General features: G+C 51.4%; 1 protein-coding gene across 1 annotated transcript in view; it reads left to right on the forward strand.

Moving 5' to 3' along the window:
- Positions 1-21,560, forward strand: part of CFAP57 (cilia and flagella associated protein 57) — a 78,557-nt gene that overhangs the window by 48,386 nt on the left and 8,611 nt on the right. The window contains exons 16-21 of the mRNA XM_032607205.1: positions 3,434-3,607; positions 4,634-4,792; positions 7,849-7,992; positions 14,299-14,415; positions 15,737-15,871; positions 15,953-16,096. Coding sequence (XP_032463096.1) covers positions 3,434-3,607; positions 4,634-4,792; positions 7,849-7,992; positions 14,299-14,415; positions 15,737-15,871; positions 15,953-16,096 — 873 coding nt within the window. The remainder of the gene's footprint in view (positions 1-3,433; positions 3,608-4,633; positions 4,793-7,848; positions 7,993-14,298; positions 14,416-15,736; positions 15,872-15,952; positions 16,097-21,560) is intronic.

Below are 21,560 nucleotides of genomic sequence, written 5' to 3' on the forward strand. Positions count from 1 at the left end.
GAAATCATTCCTGCGCTGACTCAACAAACACAGACAGTGTCTTATTGGTTTACCAGCCTGAGTGCTGGGTGGTGAAGCAAAGTGAAACATAGGGTCAGGTTCTCAGTGGATGAGAAAGGCGGTCACACAGGCTGATATTCATCAAGGTGTAGACGGGACAGTGGGGAATGCAGACACAGAGCACCCACCCTGGCCTGCAAGGTCTGGAAAGGCTGGCAGGAGCTACCGAGATCCAGGAGGCTTGGAAGCTGGAATTAACCAGGAGACTGGGAAATGCAGGAGGTTAAGAACATACAGGCAGGGCAAAGTCATCGAATATTCAAGCAGTTGGGTTGCCAAAGTATCTCGTTTCCCAAGATGAAGGGAAAATGAGAGAGGCCAGATGGTGTCCTTTTTGGCACGAAATTCTGACAGACGTTGTTGCTGACAGTGAGAGGGCAGGAGAGTCACGAAAGTATGGAGTGATTTTTGAAGGGAATGAGGAAGGGAGTGACTAAGAAGGGGACGGGCAGGTCTGTAGCTGAAGGCCCAGCTGAGGTCTGAGAGGCGAATTCTGGCGGCGTTCACCCACCAGGCTGTGCGCTTTTCCACAGCAGGGCTCAGCAAATAGGTGTGTGAGAGAGGAAGGCCTGGAGCCGCCCTGAGCCAGAGCTGGGGCTTCTCTGGGTGGTGAAAATAAAGGTTGGCTGGTGACCTGCCACGGGGTCCAGGCCAGAGAGGGTCAGTAAGGCACCAAGAGTCAGTGGAGGAATCGTGACCAGGCGAGGGGACGTGATGAGGTTGAGAGCTGTGATGGCACACCTGGGATCCAACAGAGACGTCACCTGTGCTCAGCGAGCAGGCCCTGTATTTTAAGACTTCAGAGGCGGCACCATTCCAGGGGGTGGACCTGAGAGTGGGTGCGGGAAGATAAGGGTCAAAGCACCAGGAGACGTTCTAGGATCCTCTGTAACCAGCCTGGTGATGGCAGGGAAGATGGTGAGTTGACATCCAGAAGTCTTCGGTGAACAGGGAGGGTGACCAGGCAGTGGGGGATATATAGGTGGTGAGAAGTAAAGTGGAGGTCCCGCAGACCTGGCAGAGGTTGAGCTCCGATAGCAGAGGGGGAGCTAAGAGATTCCACCCCCACCTGAGCCCAGCCTGCTTCCAGTTCCACGGTGTGAGGAGTGTTCCTTCACTGCCCTGCCCACCTCCGCAGCCCCATTTCCAGCTGCCCCTGTCCAGTGATGTGGAGCCTCTGGGAGTTTCCTGCACAATCTCTGAGCCCCTGCTCAGGGTGATGCCTCTTCATCTAGGCACTTGTTTGCCCCCTCAGGGACTCAGGACAAGAGCTAACTCCTTGACGATTCCTCCCTAACCCTTCCCTCCCACAGGGCTAAGCATCCCTCCTCTGCGTTCTCAGGACCCCCGGGCCCCTTTCGCCCATGTGGCTTACACAGCAACATCGTGGTTTGCTGGGCTCTGATTTTAGGGTGAATGGATCGATCCTCGCAGAGGGGAGAGAGGCCAGCCTTCCTCCCACAGTGATGACAAGGCTTTTCTTCTTTTGAGTCAGTAAAATTTCAACTCAGAACATTCCTAGGGAGATTCCTCCCAAGTGCCATCTTACTACTGGCTGGGCTGCTTCTACTTTTTAGCAACATCTCCCAGACCAAGAGCAGGGGCTTGCGGGCCCCTCTAGGCTGCAGTCGGAGCCGCCCTGGCCAGGATTCTGTCCAGCAAGGGTCTGGTGACGTGATGGGCAAAGAGAAGCCTTTCTCAGGAGGCCATTGAGCCCAGTTTTAAAACCACCTTGTCTCACTCAACCTCCAAAACACTCAGTCCAGGGATGGTACGTGCAGCCTGGGAGAATACCAGGGTCAGTGTGAGAAGAAAGACATTGACTCTACCGTGATCTAAATGTCCACCCTTGGGCAGCAGTGAGCAAGGAGGAGCCCTACCCCAGTCACTCCCCAAACTCCACCAGGCAGAGCTCGTTTTCCTAGCATCTGGGCTCTAGGCTTTTCCTCATTCAGTACCGACATGTACCAGATACGTGCTGGGTGTTCACTGCAGTGGGTGGAGATGTGGCCCTGCCGTCAAGGAGCCTCCGTGTCAAACAGGCATTTACAATATAATGTAAAGTGATGGGGGACGTACAATGTTCACACGGGAAATGATAGCTGAACCAAGAGCGGGAGGAAGAATAAGAGAGAGCCACGGGAAGACGCTGGAGTCAGAGGGACAGCAGGTATCAAGGCTCAGCAGGTGAGGACCTTGCACACTGGGGGATCTGAAGTTAGTTCACACTGGAGAGAGCTTGGGGTGGGAGTGATGGCTGAGGCCAGGGAGATGCACCAGAACTGCCTCCTGAGAGCCTGTGGACCCATTTCAAGAGTCTGGACTCTACCATGAGGACAAGGGTGAGCCAGAGAAGGCTTGCAGGTGGGGGTTGGCATGACCAGCTGTGTGGTTTAGAAAGCTCCCCTCGACTAGAGAATGAGATCCGACTGGAGGGAAGCATGACCAGAGGCAGGAGGCTGGCTAGGAGGCTGACAACAGTCCAGGCAAGAGATGACAGGGGCCTGGGCAGTGGCAGAGGCATAAAGTGGATGGATTCAAGAGGTGAAAAGGACGGGATTGGTTGGATTAAGGAGGGGGAGGGTGGAATTAGAGCTTCACTCATTCATTCAGATATTTATTTTTTTTTTTTAATTTATTTATTTATTTTTGGCTGTGTTGGGTCTTCGTTTCTGTGCGTGGGCTTCCTCCAGTTGCGGCGAGCGTGGGCCACTCTTCATCGCAGTGCGCGGGCCTCTCACTGTCGCGGCCTCTCCCGTGGCAGGCTCAGCGGCCATGGCTCACGGGCCCAGCCGCTCCGCGGCACGTGGGATCCTCCCTGACCTGAGCACGAACCCGTGTCCCCTGCATCAGCAGGCGGACTCTCAACCCCTTGCGCCACCAGGGAAGCCCCCATTCAGATATTTATTGAGTACCTACTGTGTGTCAGTGTGCGTTGTACACTGGGAACTCCTGGTGGGCGTGATAGACTGGGTTTTTACCCTCGAGGAGCTTACATCTAATGGGAGAGACAATCAAGTAATTCCACAAATAAATATAAAGTTACAAGCGTCACAAGTTTAGTGAGGGAAGGATAGAAGGGGGCTGGTGTCAGTATGAAGAAGACCAGAGGTGGAACAGGGTTGGGGGATGTTGGTGGGACAGTGGTTGAAGTGATAGAGCCCAAGGCCTGATCTGGTAGGGAAACAGAAGGACAGAAAGAAAGTGGAAGGGTCAAGGGACCCATGGCCTTGGTTTCCACTGCTGTACTAACACTCGGTCTCCCATCCCCATGATAGGCCTTGTACGTTCACCTCGTCCCAGGCCCTCTGAGCACAAGGGTGCCGCGTGTCCCCTCTGCCCTGGGCACACACTCTCCCTCTCTCCGAGCCAGGCCCAGGAGGATATCAGGCAGCAGCTGCGCGAGTTTGAAGAGACCAAGAAGCAGATTGAAGAAGACGAAGACCGTGAGATCCAAGATATCAAAACCAAGTATGAGAAGAAGCTTCGGGATGAAAAGGAATCAAACCTGCGGCTCAAAGGAGAAACGGGCATCATGAGGAAGAAGGTACCGGGCTGTTCCCGAGAGGCCTGGGGGCAGACCAGGGCCCACTACAGAGAAAGCACGGGGTGGGTAGATGGACACGGAGCCGGCTGATGGCGGCTCTGCCCCGGGATGACCTGGCAAGATCCCATCTGAACGTCCTCATCTCCAGCAAGCGGGTTAGGAAAACAGCACTGGCTGGTGTGAGGGTTCCCCCTGCCCAGACAGGCAGACAGATCCTTACCACATCGTCTGATGGGGTAACCATCGGGGCTCCCCCTCCTCTTTCCTGTTTGCAGGGACGGTGAGGTTCACCACGACACTGGTGGACACCCTGGGCTTTCATTTATTGGCAAGTGGGATTTCGAGTTTTCAGAGCTAAACATTTAATAGTGGACATGCAGTCTTTGGAGGTGAGATAGATAAAGTCTTCACCTGGAGGTGTCCTCAGGCTCTCAGTGCAGGGATTCAGGGGAGCTCCTGCTCAGACTCTGTGGGCGGGAGAAAGATTGGGAGTACAGGATGCTTAGGTTATAAGGCAGGGGAGATGCTTGTAGTCACTGATGGCTGAGTGAGGAGGCATTCAATTCATAGATCCTTATAGAACTGCCAGTTGCCCCGAAACGTTTAACCTTAGAGAAGCCAAGTTCAAAGCAAGCTCATGTTCTTTCCTATTAGAAATCACACTACTAGTCAATCCAGGGGACAATCACATCTTCCCTTCTTGGACATGACTGAGATGGCTCATCACTTAGGGCCCAACCTCTGCAACCTCGATGGGGCATGGATCCCAGCCTTTCAGGGTCAGTGTGGTCATGGAAAACTCTGCATCTGCTGGGAGAACTGGTCTCTCTGGAGCCTCTTAAGGCAGACAGTCCTTCTTCACATAAGGGGATGGGACTGGATCTTGTGGGACAGAATTGTCCCCTGGGAAATTCCTGACTGTCCCAAATTCTGATGGGGAGCTCTTAAAGTCTACAGGCAGTCAGGAGGAATGGAGATGAGTTCACAGGCTCTGGTGGTCTCTGTCGTTGCTGTTTGTTCCTCTAGTTCAGCAGCCTGCAGAAAGAGATTGAAGAGCGAACCAACGACACTGAGATTCTGAAGGGAGAACAGGTGAAGCTGCAAGTAGTCATCAAGTCCCTGGAGAAGGACATCCTGGGTCTCAAGCAGGAGATCCAGGAAAGAGACGAGACGATTCAGGATAAGGTAAAGGCATATCCTGTGTCCCGCCTCAACTCCCGCCTAGACAGACCCAGGCAATGAGGACACAGCTCAAGAGACAGGGTCCCTGCCTTCCTGGAACCCATTTATTGAACTTGATGGAGGGGGGCGGGGTGAAGGACCTACTGTGTGCTTGGCACTGGGCTAACTGCTGTAAACACATACCATTCAATTCCCCCAACGACCCCAGGGACCATGAGCCACCCAGTTGTTTAGCTCAGGAAACTGGTTCCGAGGGGTAAGTATCTGGTTCATAGATGACGGACTTGGGGTAACAACCTGAGTGCTGACTGCCAGGCCCCTGCTCACCACTGCGCCAGGCATCCCAGGGTGACTATCCCATGGACTGGGGGCAGCTCACTCACCCCATCGCCCATGTGGTCCCCCTGGTCAGAGAGGAACTCCCCCGTGGTTGGCCCTGTAACCACTGGATACCCCAGAAAGTGGTATCATTTTTCTGGATGGCTTTCTCACAAAACACTAAAACAAACACATCACATTTTGTAAGGCACACCACCTCCATATCCAAAATCTCATATCCCCCTCCTGAGCAAATCCAGGCTCCGTGCCCTCCTCTCCAGCCCCTCTGCCATTGCTGCCTTAGTTGGACACAACTCCTGGGTGGTTGAGAACGCAGGTTTCAGCCTAGTGAGCTAGGTGCCAGGGCAGCCTCTGCAATTGGCCACAGGACCTCAGGCAACTGATCCAAGCCTTGTTTCCCCACCTGTGGATGCGGCCCTCAGGGGCTCTGATAAGGATGAAATGAGACAGTGCACACATATCATTTCTGCAAGTGAGCGTTTGCATTTGTATCTGGGCATTTTTTAGGGAGGAGTCAAAGCTCTCCACAGATTCTCAAAGGGTTTTTTTTTTTAATTTAAATTTTATTGGAGTAGAGTTGATTTACAAAGCTGTATTAGTTTCAGGTGTACAGCAAAGTGAATCACTTATACATATACCTATACCCACTCTTTTTTAGATTCTTTTCCCATATAGGCCACTACAGAGTATTGAGTGGAGTTCCCTGTGCTATACAGTAGGTCCTTATTAGTTATCTATTTTATATATAGTAGTGTGTTTATGTCAACCCCAATCTCCCAATTTACTGCTCCCCCCAACTCAAAGTGGGTTTTTGACAAGAAAGAGGTTAAGACCTCTAGAAAATTGTACCAGCCTCCTAACGGGTCTAACGGCCTTCCTTCCCACTTCCCATCCGGGCTCCCTGCCACCACACTGTGTAATTATTGTCACTCTTCCACTTAAAATTCTTTCACACGTCCCAACTGCCTGTGGCAAGGGGCAGCAAAATTTTTCTTTCTATAAAGGGCAAGGTAGTAAATATTTTCAAGCAGTGTGGTCTCTGCCACAGTTGCTCAGTTCTGCCACAGTAGCATAAAATCAACCATAGACAAGACATCGATGAATGGGCTTGGCTACATTCCAGCCAAACTTTATGAAAACATGGGCTTCCCTAGTGGCGCAGTGGTTAAGAATCTGCCTGCCAATGCAGGGGACACGGATTCAAGGCCTGGGCCGGGAAGATCCCACATGCCGTGGAGCAACTAAGCCCGTGTGCCACAACTACTGAGCCTGCGCTCTAGAGCCCGTGAGCCACAACTACTGAGCCCGCGTGCCACAACTACTGAAGCCCGTGCACCTAGAGCCCGTGCTCCGCAACAAGAGAAGCCACCGCAATGAGAAGCCCGCCCACCACAACGAAGAGTAACCCCTGCTCGCTGCAACTAGAGAACAGCCCGCGCGCAGCAACAAAGACCCAACGCAGCGAAAATAAATAATTTTTTTTAAGTATAAAAAAAAAAGCTTTATGAGAACAGGCGGCAGGTCAGATTTGGCCCAAGTGCTATAGCTTACCAACTCCTGGCCTCCGGGATAAATTCTCAACTCTTTAACCCAACATGGAAGACCCTTGCCTCTCTCCCCTCCTCCCCTCCAGGCTCACCTTTCACTGTCCCCATGAACCACCACCCTGACTCACACAAGTTGTTCTCAGCACCCTCAATACACACCACGCCTTCCACATGCCTCCCTCTCCCACAATACCTGTCACAGTGTAGGTTTACATTTGTTGACACATCTGCTTTCCCAGCTAGTGTGTTTCCCTGTAAGGGTAGGGACCGTGGCGTATTTCTATTTGGAAACTCCGACCTTGGCAAAAGATCTTTGTGCAGTAAATGTGTGATAATGGATAGACCTACATTCCAACTACAATTGCCTTGCAACAAATTACCCCAAAACGTAGTGGTGAAAAACAACTGTTTTATTATGCTTGCAGATTTTGTGGGTCTGGAATTTGGACAGGGTACAACGGGATGGCTTGTCTGTGTCCCCGATGTCTGGGTCCTAGTGGGGCCTCAGTTGGGTGACTCCCGCAGCAGGGGGCTGGAAGAACAGCCTCCAAGGTGGCTTCTTCATCCCCATGTCCAGCCCCTTGACCAGCATGGCTGGGAGGCTGAGTTTAGCTGGGACTGTTGACAGAGCACCAAACATGCTCTCCAGCCTGGAGGTCTCAGTGTAGGAGGACTTTTCACGTAGCAGATGGCCTCCCAGGGCACGTGTTCCAAGAGAACCAGGTGGAATCTGCTCGGCCTTTTCCAAGCTAGCCTGGGAAGCTATGCAGCCTCACTTGAGTTTCATTCGTTGGATACAAGCAAACCGTAAGTCCAGCCAGATGCAAGGGCAGGGAGTTAGACGCCACCTCCTGATGGAGAAGCACAAGAAGCACGCTCTTCTCTTGTAGAAGAGCACGTACGACAGGAGATGCTGCCCAGGTGAGCTTCGGAAAACACAGTTGACCAAAACCTATGTCTGAATGGATGAGTGAATGAATGTGGTCCTGGCACAGAAGCCAAGAAGTCAAGGGTTCCCTCTGGTGGGGGATCCGGCCTTTGTGTCCCCAGCAAGGGGAGCAGTCTGTGGCTTCCTCAATCAGGAGGTCACAGGATCTGTGCACTTTGCCTAAAGGGATTCCGCGCCAGGGCCTCCTGGTAGCTCTCTCAACTTCTCTCTCCTCTCACGCACAGGAGAAGCGAATCTATGATCTGAAAAAGAAAAATCAAGAACTAGAGAAATTCAAGTTTGTGCTTGACTACAAAATAAAGGAGCTGAAGAAGCAAATAGAACCTCGAGAGAATGAGATCAAGGTGATGAAGGAACAGATTCAAAAGGTGAGAAGCCATCTGGACCCCCCGCCTCCTTCCCAACCATTCCTGGCTGGCCAGGAGGGAATGAAAGAAAGCTCTCCTGGGACTTCCCTGGCGGTCCAGTGGTTAAGACTCCCATGCTTCCACTGCAGGGGGTGTGGGTTTGATCCTTGGTCAGGGAACTGAGATCCCGTATGCCGTTCAACACAGCAAAAAAAAAATTTTTTTTAAAGAAAAGAAAAAAGAAAGGAAGCTCTCCTTGCAGCCCCTCCCTGCTCCCAAGGTGTGGGCCGCGTCCACTCCGCAGAAGAAGCCACGGGAAGGCCCGACGGGGGTTCGGTGGTGCAAAAGCAAAGTGCTTTGGGATTTGGCTTCCCCCGGGGGCCTTGGGGTGGGCTTTGGACCTATTTGGACCACGGTTGCTGCGCCTTCAGCCACCAGGGGGCGATGTGTACTCAGCCACCAGCCTGTCCACCAGAAAGTACACCCCCTCCGGATTCAACACTTTTTTCTCAGACTAAACATGTTGGTGGGGGCCCTGTACAAGGCCATGGTGTTTGGACTTTGTCTGATAAGGAGTGTAGGAAGTCATCAAAGGCTCTTGAGCAGGAGAGTGGCAAAATTAAGAGTGTGTTCTGGGAAGCAAACAGGATGGAGGCAGAGAGGAGAGAGATCAGCAGCAAGGGACGAGGGCTTCTGAGAGCCCAGTGGGGTACAAATGTTCCCCTTTGGCCTCTCTGCCCAGTACACAGGGCATTTCCTTATGACGTGTTTACCTGTCAGCCTCCCCACACTGGGCAGTGAGCAGCTGACAGTGGGGTCCATGGTTCATCTAAACGAGGGTGGTCCTGACCTCCCCCTCGTCCAGTTTCCCCATTTCTCAGTCAGTGGCACCACGATCCACCCAGGTGCTTGGCGTAGAAGTGTGGAAGCCATCTCGGTTCTTCCCTTCTCTTAACTCCTATATCCAAGTCACCGATGCCTATCTGATCTATTTCCAAACGATATCTCAGATCCAACCCTCCTTGCCCTCTGCTGCCATCACTCCAGTCCAAGCCTACATCATCTCTCTTCTGGTCCTGACTCCAGCCTCCAGTCTGGTCTCCACATAGAGACCACAGCAAACCCCCAGTGGTATCTCCTCCCACCTAGGATGAAGCCCAGACTCCTTACAGAGGCCCTGCGTGATCCCACCTCAACCAGCCTCTCTAGCCATATCTCCAGGCTCCTTTCCCGGCTCCAGCCTGCAGGCTTTCTCACAGTTCCAAGGACAAGCACCTTCGCAGCGCTGTTCCCCCCGCCCAGAAGGCTCTCAGATCTTCACACGACTGGCTTCTTTGCGTCTTTCACGTCTCAGCTCATGTGTCACCTCTCCAAGGAGGTCTTCCCTGCCACTCTATCCAAAATAGCCTCCTACTCCCCCTCCATCTTCTCTAACTGTGCTGAGCAAAGCTAAAAGGGTAGCAGGGTGTACCAATGGCCCAACTAGAATTGGCTCCACAAGGGCTGTCGTGGAGAAAAGCAAAGCCTTTTCTCCAGGAGGCCCAGAAAAGAGGCCACGTGGTGGGATCAGTCCAGGGCTGGGACATCCAGAGAGGATATGTCCTGTGACGATGACTTTCTCCCTGGCCTCTGGGATAAGGAAGGATGTTCCCAGCTGACCACAGAGCTGCCTCCTCCGGCCCTCCTGCCATTCTTGAGTGACCTCGGGGCCCAAGAATGGCAGCCTGAGAAGATGAGAAAGAGCAGGGGCCCTACCTGCCTGGGAAGCGGATGCGCTGCAGGCCCCTGGCAGTCACGGCCTCACTTCTCCCACCTCATCTGACATGTTTGTCAACTGCACTTAAGGTTGGGTTGGCTGCCTTCCACTGCAACACACCTGAGAGATTATTCACGTTCCCTTCAGTAACTGGACCAACCACAGCTTTGATCCTCAGCAGGGAATACGCCACCCCCTTGGGAACGAGTCAAACAGGACCCCTCCTGCCCCACCCCAGGTGCCAGTTGCTGCCAGGGCTGATGTCTGGGCCCAGTTCCTTCCCCAGGGGCCTGTGACCTGGTGGCTTCCCTCTGTGGGTCAGACACATTAGGCCCACCTGCTGTGGACCTCCTGTGAAGTTCCTTTCCCTGCAAGAAGGAAGCCGCAAGCCCTTGGCTCCTTTGTAGAACTGAGACATCCGTGCCTGAAAACAGAAAACTTCCCTGACTCAAGTGCCTCCCCTCACAGACACTCTTCCAGCTTCTCTTTGATGAAACGTGACTATCTCCTTCCTAGGGCAGGAGTTTCCAGAACCTCATCATTTTACTTCACACTCTTTTATTTCCTCATCTAGTGCAGGTTTTCTCCGCCTCGGCACTTTGGGGTGGATAATTCCTTGTTAGGGGGCAGTCCTGTACATTGTGGGATATTTAGCAGCATCCCTGGTCTCCACCCACCAGAGGTAGAGACAATCCTCCCCCAGGGGTTTGTCCTCCCCCTCCCCCAGATATGACAACCAAAAATGTCTCTAGATGTTGCCACATGTCCCCTGGTGGGGCGGGGGTCAAGATGCCTCTCCCCAGCCCCCGCTCCCCACTAAGAATCTCTGAATGTGATGAGTACCACCTGGACGAGTAGACGGAATTTCCACTCCAGGAAAAGGATGCTTGTTCCCATTCACTGGCTAGTCTCCTGGCTGACCAGCCAGCTACTCAAATTTGACATATTTCTATGTCAATCCTTCTATGAAATAGATTCTTTTTACTCTCAGCATGGTTTGAGGCTTTGCTCATATCATCCTCCTTTCTAACCTAACCTGGTCATTGCTGACTTTAAGGTTGTAGGGAAAGAGGCACAGCCAGTTGCAAGCACCCAGGCCTTGGAGAAGCTCCTTTCTCTCTTGCAGCGGCCGTTTCCTTTGTCTGGGGCACCAGCATCTCACATGGGCCACAGCGGCAGCCTCCTGACCAGGCTACCTGGCTCCAGTCTTACTCTCTCCGGTACAGCCTCTGCATCAGGCCTTCTAATGTGCAAATCAGACCATGCCACTCCTTGGGTAAGACCTGCCAGTGGCTCCCTGAACTTTCAGGATAAGGGCCAAACTTCTGACCTATTTAAACTTCTGGGCAGGGTAAAGGCTGAGCTTCACACCATTCGAGCCTCAGCCCCAGGGTCCTGCGTGACCCAGCTCAGCTGACCTCTCTAGCTCCTCTCCCACTTCCTCACACGCACGCCTCCAAGGTCCAGGGGTGGCTGGACCACTTGCTGCCTGCAGAGATGTGCCAGGCTGCCCATGCCTCTGGTCCTTTCTGTGCATGGCTGCTTTCTCTGCCTGAGATTCTCCTTCCCAACTTGTCCTTAAACCCTATGCCTCCTACAAAACCCGACTGAGCATCCCTTCCCTAGGTGCCACCCCTCAGCTCCACTGGGCACACACAGGGGCCTTTCCACCCTGACTGCTGATGGTGTTGATCCTACTGCACGTGAACTTCTCATTTACTTCCCTCTAATCCCTCTAGACCTGGGGCTTCAGCCTGCCCGTCCTTTCTAAGGGATACATTCTTTCGTTAGCTGTGTAAACATCCACACTTGCTCTGTGTCCTCTACCAGGTGGCTCCACATAGCTCTGCCAACATTGCATGTTTATCTTATCATTCTTCCAGGGGCAGGTTGTTTCAGGCTCTCCTCCCTTCCCTCAGTCTTGCTTCCCTTGGCCTTCTATACCTGTGATGCATTCATTTATTCATATGAATAATTATTGAGAGCCGCTTTTATGCCAGGCGTTGGGTCAAAGGGCTACTCTGTTCGTACAAAATGCTTCCAGTAATTAGGCTAACATTCTTCCAAACGCTGCCCCTTCCTGTCCAGGATACGGCTCCCTAGGGCCTCCTGGTACCTGAGAAGCTGGCCGGGAGCCTTGAAATCTGGCCTAAGGGCCTGCGTTAAGCTAGAGGGGCTACTCCATCCAGCCAGGAAAAAACCCCGCGAACTCCCCATCCCCCTCAAAATAGTCAGCAAACCTCTCTATCCACCAGATCCACCAGATCTGGCATGTCAGTCAGACTGCACTCCTTTGCTTTTGGCAGGAGTTAAATCAAAGGCGAGCTCACCTACAGCTGATCTCATTCTAATCAGAAACTCTGATTGTTACTCACATGTCCTTGGTTGATACCCACGTAACAATGAAGAAAGAGTCAGAAGCTCATGGGTAGCTTCTTTTTTTTTTTCTTTTGAAGATGAGGCCCTCTGAAGTTGTACTTTTCAGACCTTTTCAACAGAATGATGAGGCAAAGATTCCTTCTCAGCCTCCTCTTTTCTGTTTTATGCCTTAGACTGGGGACACCTACATGCTGGTCCCTCAAAGCTTTCTGCTTGAGGGTCGGCCCTGATGGTTTGTGGCCCCAGAGGGTCAAGATTCACTCACACAACTTCACAAAGTAGAACGAGGAAGCTTGCTTTTCTGCAGAACCTTGCCTCAGGTTACAGGTTCCAGTCAATTTATAAGGAATTCAAGAAAAGAAGGAAGGAACAGGAAAACTAAGGGCAAAAAATTCATAGCCGGGCTATAGAAACACACGATCTGGGTTAACATATCAGCCAAGGGGTGGGGAGCTTTGGGGACGGCGAGGCATAAGAAGAAATGTTCCTTCCAGTGTGGGAACTAGAAGGGAAGTGCCCTGGTAGCAGGGGAAACATTCCCACTAAAAGACTTCAGTTCTCAAATATAATTTTCATTCTCTGACTTTCTTCATTGAGGTACCATTGGTTTATAATGTTATGTAAGTTTCATGTGTGTAGCATTGTATTTCTTTTGTTGTTGTTGTTCTTTTATTTGTTTATTTTTTTATTTTTTACTACTTTATTGGAGTATAATTGCTTTACAATGGTGTGTTAGTTTCTGCTTCATAACAAAGTGAATCAGTTATACATATACATATGTTCCCATATGTCTTCCCTCTTGCCTCTCCCTCCCTCCCACCCAACAGCATTATACTTCTACTTCCAGCGTGTACAGTTTCCATTCGTCGCCGTACAGTTTCTCCCCTTTACCCATGTTGCCCTTGCCCCGCCCTTTTCCCTCTGGTAGCCACTACTCTGTTCTCTGTATCTATGTGCTTGGTTTGTTTGGTTTGTTCATTTATTTTGTTTGTTTTTTGTTGTTTTTTTAATTGAAGTACAGTTAATTTACAATGTTGTGTTAGTTTCAAGTGTACAGCAAAGTGATTCAGTTATACATATAACTTTCAGGTTGTTTTCCATTATAGCTTATTATAAGATATTGAATATAGTTCCCTGTGCTATCCTTATTTACCTGTTTTATATATAGTAGTGTGTAGATGTTAATCCCAAACTCCTAATTTATCTCCCCCCACTCCACCCCCTCTATCTCCTTTGGTAACCATAAGTTTGTTTTCTATGTCTCTGAGTCTTATTTCTGTTTTGTAAATAAGTTCATTTGTACCATTTTTTAGATCCCACATGTAAGTGATAGCATACAATATTTGTCTTTCTCTGTCTGACTTACTTCACTTAGTATGATAATCTCTAGGTCCATCCATGTTGCTGCAAATGGCATTATTTCATTCTTTTTTATGGCTGAGTAATATTCCATTGTATATATGTACCACATCTTCTTTATCCATCATCTGTCGATGGACATTTAAGTTCCTTCCATGTCTTTTATATCCCAAAGGTGAATGAAATCATACAGTATTTGTGTTTCTCTGTTGGGCTTATTTCACTTAGCATAATACCCTAAAGGGACCCATCCATATTGTTGCAGATGGCAAGATTTCATTCTTTTTTATGGCTGAATAGTATTCCATGTGTGTGTGTGTGTGTGTGTGTGTGTGTGTGTGTGTGTGTGTGTGTGTACCAAAGTTTCTTTATCCATTCCTCCACTGATGGGCACTTAGGTGGCTTCCATATCTTGGCTATTGTAAATAATGCTGCGATAAACATAGGGGTGCATATATCTTTTCAAATTAGTGTTTTTGCATTCTTTGGATAAATACACAGAAGTGGGATAGCTGGATCCTCTGTTATACAGCTATTCTTAATTTTTTGAGGACTCTCCGTACTGTTCTCCATAGTGGCTGCACCAATTTACATTCCAACCAATAGTGCACAAGAATTTCCTTTTCTCCACATCTTCTCTAACCCTTATTATTTCTTGCCTTTTTGATAATAGCCATTCTAACAGGCAGGAGGTGATATCTCATTGTGGTTTTGATCTCCCTTTCCCTAATAATTAGTGATGTTGAACATCTTTTCATGTGCCCATTGGCCATCTGCATGTCTTCCTTGGCTTACTTTCTTATTCTTGACTCTTTTTCCCCTGTTGTCTGTAGATGGAAACTGAACTGGAGCATTTCCATAAGCAGAACACACAGCTGGAGCTGAACATCACAGAATTGTGGCAGAAATTAAGAGCTACTGATCAGGAGATGCACAGAGAGAGACAAAAGGTGTGAGGATTTTCAAAGTCTGGCAGCTCTTGGATTCAGGAGCTGGTGCCTGTCTGCAACGGGCAGCTGGCTTTCAAGAGACAGAGCCAGCCCGTAGCTAAGATACACCCATTTTAACTCGCATTCTTTACTTGTTCACAGCCCTGCCCTATTTCAGGCTCATGTAAATTTACGTGACTGAATCCATCTGAGACTATAAAATGACTTTGAGTATAGTGATCAAGGAGGTGGGAAGCCAGTGTTATAGGAATGCTCACAACATTGGCTTGTGTGGCCTGGGAAGGAACATGTTCAGAGAGATCATCTGTAGTCGGTGGTTAAAGGCTTGACTGCCAAAACAATACTGAGCTAAGAGGACCTCAGAAATCGCCTATTCCGGTCTCTTTATGTAATAAACAAGGAAAGCAAGGTCAGAGAGATTAGGAAGTTAGAAACCTCACCCAGCACCCACAGCTAGTGAGCACATACAGAGCCAGGGCTGGGAACCCAGTCTTCTGGTCCTGGGCCAGGACTTGGCTGCACCCTCACCCCCTGGCACAGAGCACCTCGTAATGTTGGTAGAATCAGATTGAATTTTTCCACCCCTCACATTAAGGATTGACTCTGTACTAGGTAATACTAGAAGCTGCAGAGCTATCAACGTGAACTGATACAGATCCTGCCCTTCACAAACTGACAGGTGATTTGTGGCATGTGCATAGTAATTATCAGCCAGCCAAGGCTGAAAATTATGGAACGTGAATAAAGAGCTGTGAGAGTGAAGAAAACGGAGAGTCTCTCTAGGTCAGGGGTAGGGGAAGATGGGTATCTGAGAAAGCATGATGGAAGAGGGAGGACGTAGCCCAAGCTTGCAGATGAACCAGTCTGCTCAATTTTGTCATTATCTTCCCTACCCACTCACAGCAGCCCTCAGGAAGGAGAAACACTGGATGAGCTAACAAAGGGGCAGGGAAGCCCTGGCGCAGGGATCTGCAAGAGAGAATCGATGCTCTCCATCTTGGCTCCGAAAGGAGTAGGTGACCACTTGCGCCTCTTTTAGCCTTTTAAGGCCTGTGGTCCTGGAAGGAATCTAGAGCCAATAAAGGAATCAGTGTGTGCTGCCTCCTAAAAATGCAACTGTTCAGGCCAGGGACACAGGAGTTTTAGGGCCTCTCCCTCTGGGCTAGGTGCCCATCTAGGCCTCTGGGCCCTGTGTGGCCCCTGGTGGTCAACGGTGAAGTCCTAGATGAGGTGTCTCTTGTCCCTTTAAGCAGTCACAAGGCTGCAGCCCCTGACCCTGGAGAGTCCCTATGGGGCTAGAAGTAAATGCCTCTGCTTGCAGGAGCGGAACTTGGAGGCGCTGGTCAAACAGTTTAAGACGGACCTTCACAACTGTGTGGCGTACATCCAAGAACCCCGGCAGCTGAAGGAGAAGTTTCGCGCTCTCTTTGAGAAGTACGTGCAGCGAGCAGACATGGTGAGCTCTGCCTCCCTTTCCGCCCTCCCCTGCCCTCCAGGCTCTCCCCTCCCTGACGGTGAGCCCCTCCTGCCCCATCAGGTAGAGATCACAGGGCTGAACTCGGACCTGCAGCAGGAGTACAGCCGTCAGCGGGAGCACCTGGAGAGGAGCCTGGCCACCCTCAAGAAGAAGGTGGTCAAGGAGAGTGAGCTGCACCGCGCAGATTACGTCCGCATCATGCAGGTACCTGCGCGCGCCCCTCGGCTCCCTCGAGGCTGGGCCGTCAGAGACAAGAGAGCCTGTCAAGGGCCCCTCCAAGACCACTGTCCTCAGGGTTCCCCAAATGTCCAAGGAACCCACTAGCTTTCTCCAAAGCTCCTTCTTTGACCTGTCTCCTCTGTCCCCCCCAGAGCTCATCCTGGCGGTGACCATGGCCCAGAGGCCCGCCAAGGAGGTTTTCTAGGCACTTCCGTGCCCACTCCTGCCCCTCCAAGGTTCGTTCATTTCTGCCCCATCTCACTTCACCAGCCACCCGTTTCTTTTTTCTACTCGCATCTTTATCCAAAGCACTCCTGCATCCTGCCTCACTCCTCTCCTTGACCCCTGTCCCCTCTGGACTCTGGCCACGTGACTTTAGCTCTCCCAGTTACTCTCTTCCTTCTCCTCTTTTCTGTTTCCAGCTTCTGTTTCACCTTACTTTGTTTTGCTGCTTTTTATTCTGCTACCTGTTATCACATGGTCCCTGCTGGCCAAGTTCTCTCCCGGGAACATGCCCGTCTCCTCCCACCTCCTCCGGCTTTTCTGGTGCCTCAGGTCCCTACTCTTATCTCTCGGGTCCAGAGCCAACCACACCCACCCTAAGTGTTGGCCTCCCCTCGCTTTAATGAGCTCTCTCCACACCCACCTCCCCGGACTCTTCCTAGGGCCGTTCAGAGAGCCTAACCCCATTACTGCCACCTCCACTTACACACTGTCGGACTCCCAGGCAGGGTTCTGCTGCCAATTTCTCTTTGGGTATCGGTCTCACCTGAGGCAGTTAATGTGAATTAATATCAGAAGAGAACGTCAGAATCACATTTATAAGGCATGTACCTTTTTATGTTCCTATTTCTTTAATGCTGTAATTAAAATGCTGGAATGGGGATGGGCTGCAGTTGGATTGAAACAAATCAGTTCTGAACACAGCTGGGCAGAGCACACTGCAATTCAGGCCAGCCCCAGGCACGGCAGGTCTCTTGCCACCTTACAACCAAGCCCCTGCTTAAAAGCAGCCCACACCATCAAGCAGCCCACGGCCCAGCTCCTGAGCCATGAAAGCAGTCAGAGGCCCAGAGATAGGAGTGGATTCAATTGCTGGGACCCTTAGGCGCCAGCAGCTGATACACAGGGCCATTGCTAAGGGTCTCAAGTGCTCCCGAGCATGGAGAGTCCCCGGGGGCACTGCAGTGCGGCCTGCGGGGCAGGGGGACCAGGGAGACTGTAGGAGTGGTTGTCAACCGGTGACATTGCTGAGCTCTCATCTGTGACTTGCCACCAGGGCACAGGCCTGAGGGGTCCTCCAAGGGCTGGATCCCTCTCTCCATGCCAGCCAGACTCCCAAAGCAAACGTCTATCCTAGGAGAAGAAGGAAAAGGAAAGAGAGTAAAGACCACAGCCTAGGTGAGGGTGTAAGCGTCAGCCTGCGGCTGCTCGGGACAGGCAGAAGGGCCTCGTTTGCTCCCCCCTTCCCCAGGGGCCACAGGCGCACTCCTGCTGGGCCAGGGTGAGAGTTGGGGTAGCGGGAGCAGAGGAGACCCAAGCAGGGCTTCTGCCCAACGCTACCACTCCCTGGTGGCTGGCAGAGGGAGCCATCAACAGGGAGAACCCCGGAGAGTGTTTGCTCAAGCAGCATTGTAAACCTGTGTGCTGCGGAGCCCTGTGGATGCACAGAAGTGCCACAGACAACTGCAGGGGGCCAGAGGGGGGTCAGGACGCAGGGCTCTGGGTTCCCAGCACCTGCTCGGCCAGGGAGACTCCTTGCTTATTGCGGTGGGCTCTGTGTAAGATTTTGTTTGGAAGACTTAAAAAAAGAAAAACTTTCAAAACTACCGTTCTGGATGATAAAAATTGTTTCCTTCTTTGGTCTTAAGGGACAGGCAAGGTGGCGGGCCTGGAGAGAAGAGCACAGCCCTGTCTTTGTACAGACCCAGTTTACCCTCCTGCTGGCCAGTCTTGCTGGGGGAGGGGCGGGGGGGGGGCGGTCCTGAACTTGTCCAGGAGCTGCCTTCCTATCTGTAAGAGAGGAAGAAAACACCGACCTCAGCCAGTTACTGCAAGGATTGAGTGAGCTAACTAATGTCAAGCATTGGCCACTGGCCCTCTACAGAAAAGGTGCTCCAAAAATGCTATTTTCCTTCCCTTCTTCCGAGCAAAAGACTTACTCAAGAACCAAGGCAGGGCTTCCCTGGTGGCGCAGTGGTTGAGAATCTGCCTGCCAATGCAGGGGACACGGGTTCTGAGCCCTGGTCTGGGAAGATCCCACGTGCCGCAGAGCAACTAGGCCCGTGAGCCACAACTACTGAGCCTGTGCGTCTGGAGCTTGTGCTCCACAACAAGAGAGGTCGCGACAGTGAGAGGCCCGCGCACCGCAATGAAGAGTGGTCCCCGCTCGCTGCAACTAGAGAAAGCCCTCGCACAGAAACGAAGACCCAATGCAGCCAAAAATAAATAAATAAAATTAAAAAAAAAAAAAAAAAGAACCAAGGCAAAATCTAGTAGGAGAGCCTGAAAGGCCATCACAGCACAGACTGGGAGTGCCCATGGGCTTGAGTCACAGAAGACGGGACAGTACAGCTGATCCCAGGCCCCCCAGCTGGTGGCCCGGGGTGCCCATTGCTTTGGTGTGCGTTGGTAAGGAGCTAGCTGCATCTGCAGGTACCAAGGCCCTGACACTTAAGTCTCAAAAGGCTGAGGAAGGCTGGGGCAGACATGGCATCTGAGAGAAACTTGTTAGAAAACACAGAAAATGTTCAGATAGGAGCACGGGGCCTCCTCGTTCATTCTCCATCATGACTGCCGATACTGAAAGAAGAGTTGCAATGGAATACAAACATCTAGGACACGTACTTTATTCATTCAGGATATGTATTTTGCGGGCTTCTTACATGCCAAGCTGCGAGCTGGCCGTGCAGGATTCCCAGATTAATGTGATGGCTTGCCTACTCTCAGCAAGCTCACCTAGGGAACTTGAGCCAGACACAGATAAGCACTGCTCCGTGCAGGGCATCCAGGGTGGTAAGCTCACCGGAGAGGGGGGCTTCAGCTAGGGGGCATGGCACTTGAGCTGGGCCTTGAAGGGTGAGTAGAGGGGGTCAGGGAGCAATGGGGGAAGAGCCTTCCAAGCCGAGGACACAACCTGAGAACAGTCAGAGAAGAGAGAGGCCTGTGGGGTGTTTGGGGACCCAGAAATCCCCCAACGTAACTTTATTGCAGAGCATGGGGGCAAGGAGGAAGGGCCCTTTGGAACGGTAGGTAGCTTAGGGTCACATTGAAAGGGCTTTCCGTGTCACACAAGAAGCATGAAGTTTATTTTATAAGCTGGTGCCCCCTAAGGTTTCTTATGTAGGTAGGGGTGTTATCTGTTCCGGAAAGGTTACTTCAGTGGGCAGGGGGGAAAGACCAGTGGGGAAAGTTAAGTGGCAGGAAAACCCTTTCGAAGATGACTCCCATGTTAAAGGGAGATGACAGGCCTTGGGAGGGGAAAGTTGTGATGTCAGAAGATGTTTCAGAGTAGAGGTGATAAATAGAAGTGGGTGGTTAGATGTGAGAGGAAGGCTGAAAGAGGAGTGGAGAAATGGTTCACTTGTGCAGTTAGGCAGATGGCGAGCCCACCAACCGTGGGCTCCGGAAAGACGCCACTGAGTGGGGCTCCCAAGTTATCGGAATAAATCCGTTGCCTGCTTTTTCCACACTAACCAGACCCTGCTGTATTCTTGAAGCTGTCAACTCAAGGTAGGCCAGCAGGGGGTGCTCTAGGCATTTCCTTTCTGCGCCCTTCTCCCTCGGAGTCTGAAGTTCAGTCAGCAGTTTCCCGTGTGAGGCTCTCTGGCATTGCCCTCAACCAAAGGCAGTCCTGGACAGCTTGGCGTAGCCTCTTTGTTCAGAAGCCTTTCTGTATAAACAGACCTTAGTATCCCCGAGCCAGCCTCTCTCACATGCCCCAAGCCCTGGCGCTCGATGGACCCAGGTCAGATCTTCCCTGCAGAGGAGCTGGCTGGGGGTCTGGAGGATCAGAGGGGCCTTTGTAGGCCATTCTGACCAAGGGGGGATCAAGAACAGAAAAGCTCAGCAAACCTGCTGCATTCACGTTTTGACTTCACAAAACTACCCAAGGCACTTACAGTCGACCTAAGTGTGGCCTCTGGACTCCTCAGAACACGGACCACCCCAGAAAGCCCTCTTAAGGCAGCCCCACTTGTACTTTTCAGGGGCTCCCTCGGCCTCCATACCATGTGAGGTGTTGACAGAGGTGATGTACAGCAGAGGTGAGAGTGGAGTCTGGGAGGCAGCAGTCAGAGGCATCAAGGCACCTGGGGGCGGACGCCACCAGGTTCGAATCCCAGCTCTGCCACCCATGCACGGCCTCGGCTTCCTCACAGGCCGCTGAATCCCATGATACCTTCCTCCTGAGGTGGTTGTAGGGATTAAACGAGGTTGGGTATGCAAAGTGTCTGACACAGTGCAGGAATCCAGTCCACCCTTGGAGTTGTTATCTTGTTATTATCATCGTCATCAAGCATTTGGCGGCTCAGACCCTGCTTGCTCCCTCTTGGCTCGGGGCCTGAAACACTCTTCCCTGCACCGCCCCTCCCCCAGGCTCCACAGGGAGGCTTCCTCATGTGACCGCCCTGCGGGGCATCTCTCTGCACTGGATCCAAGCTGGCCTCCCACGTCTGGCACAATAAGCACCTAATAGGGTTTCTGTTTTTATGAATGAACCAACGGAGCAGAGGAATCGGGCTGCATTGAGTCCTGGGCCTCAATCACACTCTAGTGAGGCCTGAGTCGTGTTCTGGAGACATGTCTTAGGTGACCAGCCTCGTAAAGTTGTCCAGGGCTGGCAGTGGCATCAGAAACATGCATATCAAAAGGTACCAGGAGCCTGAATTCCCAATCATGGCGACAGGGTTGTCAGGGTGGAGAGAATGGTGGGGGCTCCACGTGGGGCCATTACAGTAGTAGAGGTGAAAGATGCTGAGAGCTGGTTATGAATGAACATGAGATTCAGTTCAGACACAAAGTCGACAGGATTGAGTGACAAAATGAGTGGAGGTTGACCGGGAAGAAGTTTCTGGAGAGAACTGGGGAAATGGCACTTTCAGTCTCTAATCTTTATTCTGATTACGATTATTTTATTGAATGAAGCAGGGGAAGTGAACCTAAGTGATGCCAGCTAAGAGGAGGAGTGGAGAGAGCCCCTGAGTGGGCTGGTGTGCCCAGGAGTTCCCTGTGGCTCTCCTAAGACTCCCTTCTGGCTGGTCTCCCCTGCTCAACATTTACCCCCTGGTTTGTAATTCACTGGTTTACAGGATTCATCTTATTCAACTTGGTATCCACTGTGCTAGTTATTCATTTGCTTATCACTTCCACAAATATTTATTGAGCACCTCTTACAGGCCAGGCAGAGTCCAAGGTCTTAGAATCCAATAAATACGCACTTAAGTGATTA

This window comes from Phocoena sinus, chromosome 1 (assembly GCF_008692025.1).
Source record: "Phocoena sinus isolate mPhoSin1 chromosome 1, mPhoSin1.pri, whole genome shotgun sequence".
NCBI lineage: Eukaryota > Metazoa > Chordata > Mammalia > Artiodactyla > Phocoenidae > Phocoena > Phocoena sinus.